At 43.1% G+C, this 13,737-nt stretch overlaps 1 protein-coding gene across 1 annotated transcript in view; it reads right to left on the reverse strand.

Moving 5' to 3' along the window:
• Positions 1-13,737, reverse strand: part of GALNT1 (polypeptide N-acetylgalactosaminyltransferase 1) — a 375,931-nt gene that overhangs the window by 347,431 nt on the left and 14,763 nt on the right. Inside the window, exon 2 of the mRNA XM_082258175.1 lies at positions 9,838-10,071. Coding sequence (XP_082114301.1) covers positions 9,838-9,973 — 136 coding nt within the window. The 5' untranslated portion in view covers positions 9,974-10,071. The remainder of the gene's footprint in view (positions 1-9,837; positions 10,072-13,737) is intronic.

The raw sequence follows: 13,737 nt of genomic DNA on the forward strand, positions 1-13,737 counted from the left end.
TACACCCCATGATACGATCTAATTTATGGGCCATACACATGACCCCATGGGATTAATACAATGATTTTGCGGATCCAGATACACGGTGAACCAGCTTGCTTTTAACTCGCTTAACAGGCAATATACTATTTGCAAGAATAACCATGTAAGTGTCTCTTTTACACATAGATATATGCATAAATTACTCAAATGAATGTAATAAGATTTACCCATCTGTATAACACTGTTTACACTCACATACATGTATAATGTTAAAGAACTGTTAGCATGCTGTATAGTATTGTAATTATGTCATTCTGTTGTCAGAGCACCTTGATAAAGAACCGCCCTTGGAGAAAGGAAAAAGTTAATTTTCCGAAATATATCGGGCTCAGGTTCCTGTCATCTACATGGTTACATTCCATCTCTGGTTATATTCTTGCTTTTTTACGGCCTGTAATTTTATTGCTTAAAAATATACTTTTGTCACTTTAAATATTATGATTTTTTGCATATACTATTGACTTGAATTAAATTTTGTGCCTTAAAAGTCCCAAACTCAGGGGAATTTTTCTCTGTATCCTCCCTTCAGATGACCGCTTCCCTTTAAAAGCAATTAACGGTCTAAGCTGTGAAGCATCAGGTTGAGTCTCAGGTGCGCTCACTTTAGTTACTTACCGCAGTCCATTGAGGAGCATAGGCCCCACCCTTCTTTTTTACTGACCTTATATACCACTTGCACATAAATTTTTATTTTTTTTACCAGGATTTCAACTACTGTAGCTAGGAATACCATTTCAAAATTCCTGTGTGCCTCAATGGGCTCAAGGAAAAAGATCTTACCGTAAGTATAAAATTATTATTTTAAGTGTCGGTTCACACTGATCCGACTTGGACCGCGACTTGTCAGCCTGACAAGTCGCGGTCCGTCACGCTCCCATTGTGTAGTACAGAAGCCGTTCTAATAGGAGCGACACAAGTCGCTCCGACTTAGAAAAAGCGTCCTGTACTACTTTGGGGCGACCTGGAGGCGACTTGCATTGACATTCATTTTATGAAGTCCGTGCAAGTCGCACCGAAGTCTCGCTGCACGCGACTCCACAGGTCACCCCCTAAGTCGGAGCGACCTAGTGTGAACCGGCACTTAACCACTTACCGCATACTAACGTAGGTCTACGTCGGTAAACTTTGCGGTAGTGTACAGGGATGATGCCTCTAGCTAGAGGCACCATCCCGGTACCGTGGTTTAGAGCCGACGGTTGGCTTTCCGTCGGTACCGACCGATGCGGCTCGGGAGCCGCTCGATCGGTACCCGGCTTTGCCCGGGGCTCCCGTCCCACCGGGAGCCCCGAGCACCCAGCCGGCACGTCCGCCGGCTGGATGGAGTCCCGATAAATGCCGGAAACCGCATCGATCGGGTCTCCGATGACGTAACCCGGAGGCGGCGTCCATGACGTCACTTCCGGGTTACTGTGCTGCAAAAGGCGGCAAATTTGAAAAACGGCTGTATGCAAAAATGCCGTTTTCGGCGTTTTGCACACAGGGAAGTGTAGTGGAGGGGTCTAGGGTCTTTTAGACCCTCGATCCCTCCATAAAGTGTACCTGTCACTACATATTGGTGTCACAAGGGATGTTTACATTGCTTGTGACAGCAATAAAAGTGATCAGATTTTTTTTTTTTTTAAAACTTTAATAAAGTTAAAAAAATAAATAAAATAGATGGGAAAAAAAAAAAAAAAGCCGCCCCCGTCAGCTTGCGCACAAAAAAAAACGTATACGGAAGTCGAGCCGCAAATGAAATCGCTGTTCAAACCACACATGTGAGGTATCGCCACGATCGCCAGAGCGTGAGCAATAATTTAAAAAAAAGGAGCTACACTAACTCAAAACTGGTAACCATTAAATAAATTTAAAGCGTCGCAGATTGAGATCTCTATTGACCGTAGTTTGTCGCAATCCCACGGGGGGCGCAATTTTAAACCATAACATGTTGGGTATCTATTTACTCGGTGTGACATGTTCTTTCACAATATACAAAAAAAAATGGGCTAACTTTACTGTTTAGTATTTTCTAAAAATTAGTGAAATGTGATTTTTCAAAAATTTTCCAAAAAAATGGCGCTTTAAAGACCGCTGCGCAAATACCGCGTGATAAAAAATATTACAATGACCGACATTTTATTCTCCAGAGTCTTTGCTAAAAAAATATATATAATGTTTGGGGGTTCTAAGTAGTTTTCTAGGAAAAAATACTGGTTTTAACGCGTGAACAAAAAGTGTCCGAAATAGGGCTGGGGCTTAAGTGGTTAAAGTAAGGGGACAAACAATTTTGCTATATATTTTTTTTTTACTTTGTATTGCTTTTATAAACTGTCCTACAAAATTCACAATATGAATATACAGTATAGCCACTAAGTATATGTACAAAAGACAAATAACATAAGAGTAAATAATTGAACAAACTTTGAGAATCTTGAATGAGTCATTTTAAAATCAACAACTGGTCAGATACTGTATATACCTTTTAAAGGTAAACTTACAGAGGATTACATGAAGAGAGCCAGAGTAGTGTTATCCTAAAAGCAAAGTAAGTGTAGAGTAGAGTCATACCCGAAGTCTATATGACAATTTCTTCTCCCATACATAACCTTCCCCTAAGTGACAATTTGATTTATAAACAATTTCTACTGGGATACCCTAGGGAGATGGGTTCATCCATCTAATAGCAATGGCCTTGTGAGCTATGAACAATGTTTCCTGTAGGAATATTCTGGTGCAGTGTGCAGCAAACACTTTTCAAGCAGTTACTGCAACAGAATTTTTTTCCCTCTTCTGGAGAACAAAATGAGAACACATGATAAAAAGCTGATGTTTGCATACACCAATAGCAGTGTCATATGGTTTGCACCAACCCCCGTAGCAGTCACTTCTGCTGGACAACTTGATCTGCTTGGAAATGTGAAGAAAATATTAAAAGGCATATACAATTTATTTTTTTAAAGTATGAACCACATACAGCTAGCAGGAAACCTTTTTTTTTTTTTATATAAACATAGTGGTCCTAAAAGACACTATAGATTTTCCAAACTGCACCTTGTGTTTTTTCACCTGCATAAGCTGTGCATTGATCAAAGTTTAACTGTGTTATTACCTGTCCTGTATGCATAGCCTATAGTAGAGTAAATCTCTGTATCAGCAGTTTCTGCACAGGTTAAGGCGTCACCTCTGTCTAAGAACTGACAATTCCTGGGAAGAAATTACAAATGCTTCAGTTTCTGAATCACTCAGTCTAATGTTATGTAAGGGAAGGTTAGTATTTAGACCTGAAACGGCCATAAGGGGGTTGAGTAAAGAAGGGAAGAGTGGTATTATCGCATTACACACACACTTGTGATGCAACACATCTAACTTTTTAAGCAGTTACAGCAACAGTTTGTTTCTTCAGGGATAAAGGCTATACATAAACAAACAAAAGCTGATCATTGTAAGCGCCGGTTCACATATGAGCGACGCTACTTGCAGGGGCGACCTCCGAGATCGCGGTGCGAGCAGCGCGCCGCGACCTCGGAGCGGCCGTCACGGACTTCATAACATTGAAGTCTATGGCGGTCGCCTCCTGGTCGCCCCAAAGAAGCTCCGGACCCTTTTTCTAGGTCGGAGCGACTTGTGTCGCTCCTATTAGAACGGGTCCGCAGCTTTCCTATGGGAGGCGACCTGCGGCAACTTGTGAGGCGACCAGGTCGCCTCACAGGTCGCCCTAGTGTGAACCGGGGCTAAAATACTCCTGTTAGCGGGGTAAAAATATAAGAAAGAAAGCCAAAAAAAAAAAAAAGAATTGATAAGCTACACTATATACAATTTTGGGGGTTAGGCTGGCCATACACTATACAATTTTCTTATTCAATTTCCTTTAGATTTACCTTAAACTACGTAGTGCAAGGGCCTGCCTGACTGCATACAAATTGAAAGTGTTTAGGTTTGACCCTATATTACATGGTTTTGGTAAATCTAAAGGAAAGTTGAACAAGAAACTTGTATAGTGTATGGCCAGCCTAATACTGCTTTAAGTGTTTCATGCCCTTCAAGCTTCAAACCAGAGATCTCTGAATTCTGTCTTTTTTTTCAGTGTACAGGCGGTCCCTGGGTACAAACAAGATAGGGTCTGTAGGTTTGTTCTTAAGTTGAATCTGTTTGCAAGTTGAAACTGGTACATTTAAGTGTAACTCCAGCCAAAATAATAAGTTTTCATTTTTATGGATAGCATAGGGAAGGGTAACACCCCAGTAACGTTTGTTTTGCTATCTGTACCCCTGTTCAGAAGATTTTACCTCACTTTCTGTCCCTATGACAACTGTAATGTGAAAATTTTGGGTTGTTGTGGAAACAAGGATTGGTGATAAGGCTTCAGTGGAAACACCTTTTCCCATGAGAACTCTTACGGGAGTGAATTTCCCATCCTAGAGGTAAATTTCCTCTCACTTCCTGTTGTCTCTCTCCGTTTGTAAAGTAGGAGTCGTTTGTAAGTCAGATGTTTGTAACCCAGGGACTGCCTTTACTGAACATACTTCTCTGGGTCTTGGCATGTAGGACTTGTTATCTTCAGAGATTCCTTTCCTTTGGCGACATATTTAGATCAAGTCCAGTAAGCTCGCTCAGTTATGATTTTCAATGGAAGCGGCCACAGCTATTCACAGCTGCCCACACTATCCAACAGCAATCGCCACAGGTACTCCCAGATTATGCAAAAAGCCTCGCATAGCTGCAGACACCAACGATCAATCATTACAGTGAACAGGGCCGGTGGCTGCACCTAGCGGCTCACAGCAGCAATCAAAAGATTTCTACCGCTGCATTTTGTACTGGCCTAAATCGCCAGTGTGAATGTAGCCTTACTCAAACATGCTATCAAATGTATACCAGGCTGAATCCCTACAGTGCCTAAACCATGCTCTTACAGCTTCAAAGTTCAGCGCCAATACAAAATGAATCATACTACAGGAGCTCACAGCTAACTGCATTTCTGCTATGCCAATTAAAAGCTTCAATACTTCACTGAACCAAAACAAGTATAGAGAAAGCAAGTCAGAACTTTTAATATGCATACTTGTTCCCGGTTAGTAACACCAAATGTACTAAAGCCACAGGATCAGCATACCAGCATGGCAATTCGCATTTAAACTAGGACTTCTGCAATGTCCGCTTGCATATTCTCTCTGCAAAAGTTTCCTTTAAATAGATTTATAGCTATTTAACAAGAATCTACAATTTTTCAGGCACAGAGACCATATCAATGTCTACTAAATGAATGCTTCGAAAAAACACATTTTGCAAATGTAACCAAGGACTTATTTTCTGTGGCATAAAGAATGAATTTTAATAGAATCAGCCAGTCATTAAATATCATTACATAAAATGTCATTACCAAGCAACAGATTCTGGTGACATGGTACCTCCCTCAATTATTGTCAAGTTCTCTGCATTCCAAGAACCATGACCTATTATTTAATAAAGCACAGGAAAAAATATGACACTATTATAAAACATTAAGGCCTCATGCACACTGCTGCGGTTAAACTCATTTTTTTTTTTGTGAGTTTAGGCATCTTTTTTCTGCCCTTGAACTCCCCTCTATGGTATCCTATGTGTCCATGCACACTTGGATGCTTTTAACAGTTTAGTAGTAAGGGAGTTTGGAGGAGGTTTTCTAAATGCCCTAAAAGCATATTCAGGAGAGGAAATTCTTACCAGGAAAAAAAAAAAAAACGCTGAACACTGTTAAACGTGTGTAAATGTGGTTAAACGTGCATTAACTCCCTTGTCTCCCTCTCTCATGCTCGTCTCCAGGGCCTCTCCCATCCTCTGGAACGCTCTACCTCAACCTGTACGGCTATCCCCTATTCTAGCTGCTTTCAGGCGATCCCTGAAAACTCATCTCTTCAGGGAAGTCTATCACACCGCTAACTAATCTTCCATCAGCTCATTCCCTACTCTTACAACCTCTTGTATAACCTGCCCCACCCCATTAGATTGTAAACTCTTCTGAGCAGGGCCCTCTTAATCCTCTTGTATTTTATTGTATTGTAAATGTACCGTCTCCCTCGAATATTGTAAAGCGCTGCGTAAACTGCTGGCGCTATAGAAATCCTTAATAATAATTATTATTATTAACAACAGGCGTGTTTAGCACTTCAGTATTTATATCAATGGGCAAAATAAATAAAAATTCTAGCCAATGAAATAAAATCCCAAAACACTGCTAAACTCTGTTAGGCTTCATGTACACACAGCCTACTTTGACCCCTGAAAAATGCTAAAATGATGCATCTTATCTTCTAGCGGGGCGGCGGTCAAAACTTTTCTATCCTGAACGTGATTATTCCGCACTCAGGAGAGGGAGGTTGAAGCTCCCCTAATCGCAGCAGCTCCTAAACTCTGGTAAAAGCCTATGTGTACATTGGACACACAAGCTTTTATGGAGTTGAGTTTAGGTTTGGCAAAAAAAAATTTATATATATATATATACATACATATATATATATACACATACATATATACACATACATATATACACACATATACACACACACACACAGTACAGACCAAAAGTACTTTGGACACACCTTCTCATTCAAAGAGTTTTTCTTTATTTTCATGACTATGAAAATTGTAGAGTCACACTTCAAGAGGTAGTCACCTGAAATGGTCTTCCAACAGTCTTGAAGAAGTTCCCAGAGATGCTTAACACTTGTTGGCCCTTTTGCCTTCACTCTGCGGTCCAGCTCACCCCAAACCATCTCAATTGGGTTCAGGTCCGGTGACTGGAGGCCAGGTCATCTGTCGCAGCACCCCATCACTCTCCTTCTTGGTCAAATAGCCCTTACACAGCCTGGAGGTGTGTTTAGGGTCATTGTCCTGTTGAAAAATAAATGATGGTCCAACTAAACGCAAACCGAATGGAATATCATGCCGCTGCAAGATGCTGTGGTAGCCATGTTGGTTCAGTAGGCCTTCAATTTTGGATAAATCCCCAACAGTGTCACCAGCAATGCACCCCCACACCATCATACCTCCTCCTCCATGCTTCACGGTGGGAACCAGGCATGTAAAGTCCATCCGTTCACCTTTTCTGCGTCGCACAAAGACACGGTGGTTGGAACCAAAGATCTCAAATTTGGACTCATCAGACCAAAGCACAGATTTCCACTGGTCTAATGTCCATTCCTTGTTTTCTTTAGCCCAAACAAGTCTCTTCTGCTTGTTGCCTTTTAGCAGTGGTTTCCTAGCAGATATTCTACCATGAAGGCCTGATTCACACAGTCTCCTCTTAACAGTTGTTCTAGAGATGTGTCTGCTGCTAGAACTCCGTGTGCCATTGACCTGGTCTCTAATCTGAGCTGCTGTTAACCTGCGATTTCTGAGGCTGGTGACTCGGATGAACTTATCCTCCGCAGCAGAGGTGACTCTTGGTCTTCCTTTCCTGGGGCGGTCCGCATGTGAGCCAGTTTCTTTGTAGCGCTCGATGGTTTTTGTGACTACACTTGGGGACACTTTCAACGTTTTCCCAATTTTTCAGACTGACTGACCTTAATTTCTTAAAGTAATGATGGCCACTCGTTTTCCTGTACTTAGAATTTGTATTATGGCAAGAAAAAAGCAGCTAACAGTAGGGATGCACCGAAATGAAAATTTTGGACCGAAAACGAAAACGAAAATGCAGGATGCCCTTGGCCGAAAACCGAAACCGAAAATGACTTTTTCCCCCAAAATTTTTTTTAAAATAGATAGAACAGGGGCATACACCAAAAACAGGCAGCGACGTACACCTGTCGCTGCCACCCTGTCACAGTATATGTACTGTGATGGGTTGGCAATAGGTTAATTTAATTACCAATGGTATTTGTATTATGCAGCCTGAGGGGGTTAATGTATTGTCACTGCTGGTCACTCATCTATTAGTGACCGACCAGTGGCAGGTAATTAACCCCTTTGTGCTGCATTAGTGCAACCAGTGTTAATTAACACTGATACTGGTTGCACTAATGCAGCACAAAGGGGTTAATTACCTGCCACTGGTCGGTCACTAATAGATGAATGACCTGCAGTGACAATACATTAACCCCCTCATGCTGCATAATACTAATATCATTGGTAAGCTGCCTCGGCTCCCCCCCCCATCTCCCCCCACTCCCACAGCGTCCTCCTCCTCGGGTGTCCTGCATTCAAAAGTCCCGCCTCTGGCCGGCGGCACCACCTCTCAATGACGTCCCTACTACGATCTGTGCATTTGAATGGACATACCAGGTCGGGGGGCGGGGCGAGCGGCCGCTATAGAGAGAACTAATGTGATTCTTCCCTGTCAGCTCAGCACGTCTATGTGTGAATGAGAACAGAACTGAGCTGACACCGGGGGCGGGGGGGCGGGCGGAGCGGCCGCTATTAGCTGTAACTATGTGAGAGCTTCTCTTCCTTGTCAGCGGAGATACATGCCTGACAGTGAAGAGAAGCTCTCACATAGTTACAGCTAATAGCGGCCGCTCCGCCCGCCCCCCCCCCCCCCCCCGGTGTCAGCTCAGTTCTGTTCTCATTCACACATAGACGTGCTGAGCTGACAGGGAAGAATCACATTAGTTCTCTCTATAGCGGCCGCTCGCCCCGCCCCCCGACCTGGTATGTCCATTCATAATGCACAGATTGTAGTAGGGACATCACTGAGAGGCGGACGGCCGGCCAGAGGCGGGACTTTTAAAACCTGCCCTGCGCTGCGCCCTCCTCCTTCCCCACGGCGGCCATATTTTATTTTCGGCACTGTTAAACCATTATCGGCCGAAATGAGAGAGGCTCATTTTCGGCCGATAATTTCGGTGCATCCCTAGCTAACAGTCTATTCAGTAGGACTTTTAGCCGTGTATCCACCTGACTTCTGCACAACACAACTGATGGTCCCAACCCCATTTATAAGGCAAGAAATCACACTTATTAAACCTGACAGGGCACACCTGTGAAGTGAAAACCATTTCAGGTCACCTCTTGAAGTGTGACTCTACAATTTTCATAGTCATGAAAATAAAGAAAACTCTTGGAATGAGAAGGTGTGTCCAAACTTTTGGTCTGTAAAATATATTATATATATATATATATATATATATATATATATATATATATATATATATATATATATATATATATATATATATATATATATATATACACACATACATACACATATACATATATACACACACACACACACACACACACATTTTAGGAGCTGTAGTGTACATGAAGCCTAAGGGCTCTTTCACACAGACGGACCGTTCAGATCCGCATGTCCGTTTTTTTTTTTTGGCGGATCTGAACGGTTCCCCCCCCCCATGCATCTTTATGGGGCAACGGATGTCAGCGGAGACATGTCTGCTGACATCCGATCCGTCAAAACTGGACGGATGCAAACCCTATTTTCCATCCGTCCAGTGGATCAGATGAGAACGGACTGACGGTCCGTTCCCATCCGATTTCCCCCATAGAGATGCATGGGGAACTGACAGCTGTGTCTCCACACACAGCGCAGAGACACAGCTGTCATCCTCCTGCTCAGCGGGGGATCGGCGGATCGATCCCCCGCTGAGAAAAACGGACTCCGTCCGACGGACGGAAGTGTGTGAAAGGGGCCTTAAGCTTGCTTAAACTGGTTAGAAATAGTGAAGTTTAGGTGATTTTAAATTGTGGATTTCCCTCTGTCAGGATAAACAGCATTTACAAGAAACATGTGTGCGTGAGGCCTAACTGGTACAATAAAGAAGAAAGAAAAGATAAAACACACCACACATTAAGTGTGGTCAGTTCAACCAGAACACTCACCATCTCCTGCAGGCAAGCCCCGCTCCTTATCCTCACATTTGTTGCATTCACTGAAGTACAGCAGCAAAAATATATCCAAAAACACCCAAACCAGCGAGGTGGCCAATACCACCTTAAAATAGGCCAATTTTTTCATAGCAAGGAAAAAAAAAATACAAAGATTCTACTGAAAAACGATGTTGCAAAATAAGAAAACAAAAAACCAAGATTCGAGTGTCATCAGTCTTTCACAAACTGCAAGAGAAGAAAAAGAAAACAAATCATCAGGAGGCGCACAAAAAAATGCAACCTTTCACATTAAAAAGAATCTGTCACATGTGAAGAAAACAGAGCTATGAAGCTGACTGAAGAAAGAAAATAGCAATGGATAAAATTCAAGTTCTGACAGCTTGTATTCAAAATGAAACAGCAGCATACACAGTTGAAATACATGTTTACATATGTTTACTGTCCTGGCTGCCAAGAGACTTGTTAATGTGTTTAGCCATAATTAGGACTTGAACACCTCAACCACACTGTACAGAAGGAAGGAAGATCACACAAAATAAGGTGTTCGCTCGTATATCAGCATCACAAGAATGACTGACAGGACAGTAATTCTACCCGATAAGGCTCAATAGCAAACTGCCTGCTTTGCCCTCCCCTCTTTGACCTCTATTTCCAAGGAAGCATAAAATGATCAATACATACATACTTTTTACAAATATATTTGCCAAACACTACTGCAACCTTCATAAGTCAGACACTGTAGTCAAAGGCAGCTTGACCTGATATTACACACACACACACACACAAGGGTTTAGGATATCTGTCCTGAATAGAGAAAACAGGTTTTGCAGTTTTCTTTAGGACTGGTATCTTCTGGATAGAGTTCTGTAGTCCAGAGACTTTGAAGAGTCTTGGGAGGGATGAAGACTCCAACCCTGTGTCCACAGCTTACTAGAGACCAACAGGCAGGTGTGTGCACATCCTTTTTAATCAAGGGGCTGACAGTGATTCCGGGCTCAACCCAGGAGATAGAAGGTTCCCTGCCCAGTGAAAGTGTGAGCCAGTGCATCAGGGAAATGTGAGAGAGAAGCAGAGACAACCTAGAGGACCAGACAGGGGCCAGAACAGCAGAGCTGCAAGAGTAAGCCAGGAGGCTGAATGAAGCATCTGTGTTCTTGTGTAGCAAAGGAAGAAAATTGTTGAAAAACCACTGGGGGGGGGGGGGATAACCATTTTTCTGTTGGAACTTACCTTTATTTTTAATTAACCACTTGAACCCCTTCATGATCAGGCCATTTTTTTGCAATACGGCACATCGTTACTTTAACCAATTCCTACCCACCCGCCGTCAAATCCATTGTTCTGGGACACCGTCATAACGTTGCACCAGAACGGCCTCTCTAGCGGAGTGGCGATCATGGCCGCACCGTGTTGCTAGGACACGGCGGGACCCCGATCTTGGTAAAGAGTCAATGACATGACTCTTTGCCCATATGATCGGCTGTGTCCAATCACAGCCGGTCACATGTAAATGAGGAAGTGTCGTCATTTGGCTCTCCTCGCCTCAAACTGTCAGAGTGTGAGGCAAGGAGAGCCTATCAGCGGCTCCTCCTCACAGAGGAGACAAACACAGGTAATCAGGGCACTGATTACAGAAAATTGAAGTGCCAATCAGTGCCCACAATCAGTGCTGCCAGTGTCCATCAGTGCCTGCTCACCTAGGCACTGATTGTGCTGCCCGTCAGTGCCACCTCTCAGTGCGGCATATTAGTACCTCATCATCAGTGCCACCTCATCAGTGCCAATAATTGCCACCTATCAGTGCCGCTTCACCAGCGCACATCAATGAAGAAGAAAAAAAAAAAAAAAAATGTAATTTTTTCCCACAAGTACAGTTTTCTTTTGGGAGTATTTGATCACCACTGCAGTTTTTATTTTTTTGTGCTATCAAAACAGAAAAAGACCAACAATTTAGAATAAAAAAAAAAAAAAAAAAAAAAAAAAAAACACACACACACACACACACAACACACCACTTTTTCTGCTGTAAAAAATATACAGAAAAATTAAAATTTCTTCATACCTTTTTCTTGTGCCCCAGAGGCACGAAAAAAAATGTCTATGAGCGGTTAAGGAAGGCCCCTGCTTAGTACAGAGCGCTATACTTTTGGAGGATTGAGGAAGAAGAGTACTCATCCCACCAGTCAGACCCTTGATCAACCCATCCAGCTAGTCGCCAAATAATTGGTCTCCCAGAAAAGGAAGATCTGTCTGGGCTTTCTTGGAAGCCTGGTCGACCAGCTCTTCAGCCAAACCAATGCAATCCCCACAGCAGATACTCTGGCCACCAGGGGAGACACATCACATAAACACAAGGGCCTGGGCCATCTGGTCCATAAGTTCCCATCAGCTCTGGGGGAACCATGTCAGGATCCAAGTTCCCCTTCAGAACCTTCACCCATTCCGTAACCGTCTGCGATACTAAAACAGACAAAAACGGTTTGAGAATAGAACCCGCCAGCACATGAAGATGGCATGAAAGGGATTCCACCTGTCTGTCCACCGTATACGTAAAAACCGGGGAATCTCCCATTGATCTACATCTACATCAAATCTACATCTCCCAAAGATGTAGATTTGTTCAACCTGGAACCAGGATGATCCACCTTGGGTGGTACCGATCAACGGTTGGAAACCACCTCAGCAAAGGGATAATGCAGTTTAAAGCGCTTAAGCACTATACTAGCACATGCTTGATGCACCGCCATTGGTCATTAGCAATATCATGAAAATTCTCAGCACAAGGAAAAACCTTGCTTGATTTTTGGGTCTTGCGGGAGCCAAAAGACACCCGTGCCCCCGCCGGCGTGGGCTCATCTACCATTTTAAAGTTTCCCTTTAAAAGGGCTTCCACCAAAGCGTTTTCCCACGCTGCAGCTGAAGACAGGTCCTCTTTTCCATCTGACTGGGAGGACAGCGACCCCTCAGGTAGGGGGGTGTCCGTGGCGACCACACCAGCCTCTGAATCAGAGAACCCCACCAATGATGGAGAAGGCAGCGGCCGTTTTCGGCTAGTAACCTTTTCCTTAACAAAATCGATTGTGGTTGCCAGGCTTTCCAGGGCTGCTGAAAAATTGTGGCCAGCGACTGCGATCCGGACATCACACTAAGCGGGAATTTACGGCCTGGGACTCCATATTCAATCATTTTAAAATGCCAACAGCGGTTCCCATCACCAATCGCCGCGGTCTGCAGAGTTCCCCCTAAATATACACTTACAGTAGAGACAGTAGGTCTTGAGAAAGTTACATGATTTAGTGACGCAACGCGTCGGGAGGAACAAGGTGACGTCACTTCCGGTTACGCCCATAAACTAGTGAAGTCCCCGCAAATACACCGCTGTGTACTGCTTCCGATTGTCCTCTGCCTCAACTGTAAGTTTCTACGTGTTTAAATGTGAAAAAAAATGTGATATACTTCACAATGGGAGCCCCTATCTTGTCTTTTTGAGCCTAACTAGGATCTAGAACAGTGATCTGTTCTCAGAGCGAGTCCATACTATTAAAGAGTGGCCAGTGAGGTGCACACCACTATATTCAATCCCAAAGGAGAAAAGGAGGAATCCATTTCCCTGGATCTGAGAACCATCAGCTTAACCACTTCAATACAGGGCAATTTCACCCTCTTCCTGCCCAGGCCAATTTTCACCTTTTAGCGCTGTTGCATTTTGAATGACAATTGCGCGGTCATGCAACACTGTACCTATACAAAAAATTTATGTCATTTTCCCCCCACAAATAGAGCTTTCTTTTGGTGGCATTTGATCACCGCAAGGTTTTTTCTTTTTTGCTAAAGAAATAAAAAAAAGACTGAAAAGTTTGAAAAAAAAAAAAAAAAAGTTTGTTTAGGTTA

Source organism: Pelophylax lessonae, assembly GCF_965119305.1.
Source record: "Pelophylax lessonae genome assembly, chromosome: 5".
In the NCBI taxonomy this organism is placed as follows: domain Eukaryota; kingdom Metazoa; phylum Chordata; class Amphibia; order Anura; family Ranidae; genus Pelophylax; species Pelophylax lessonae.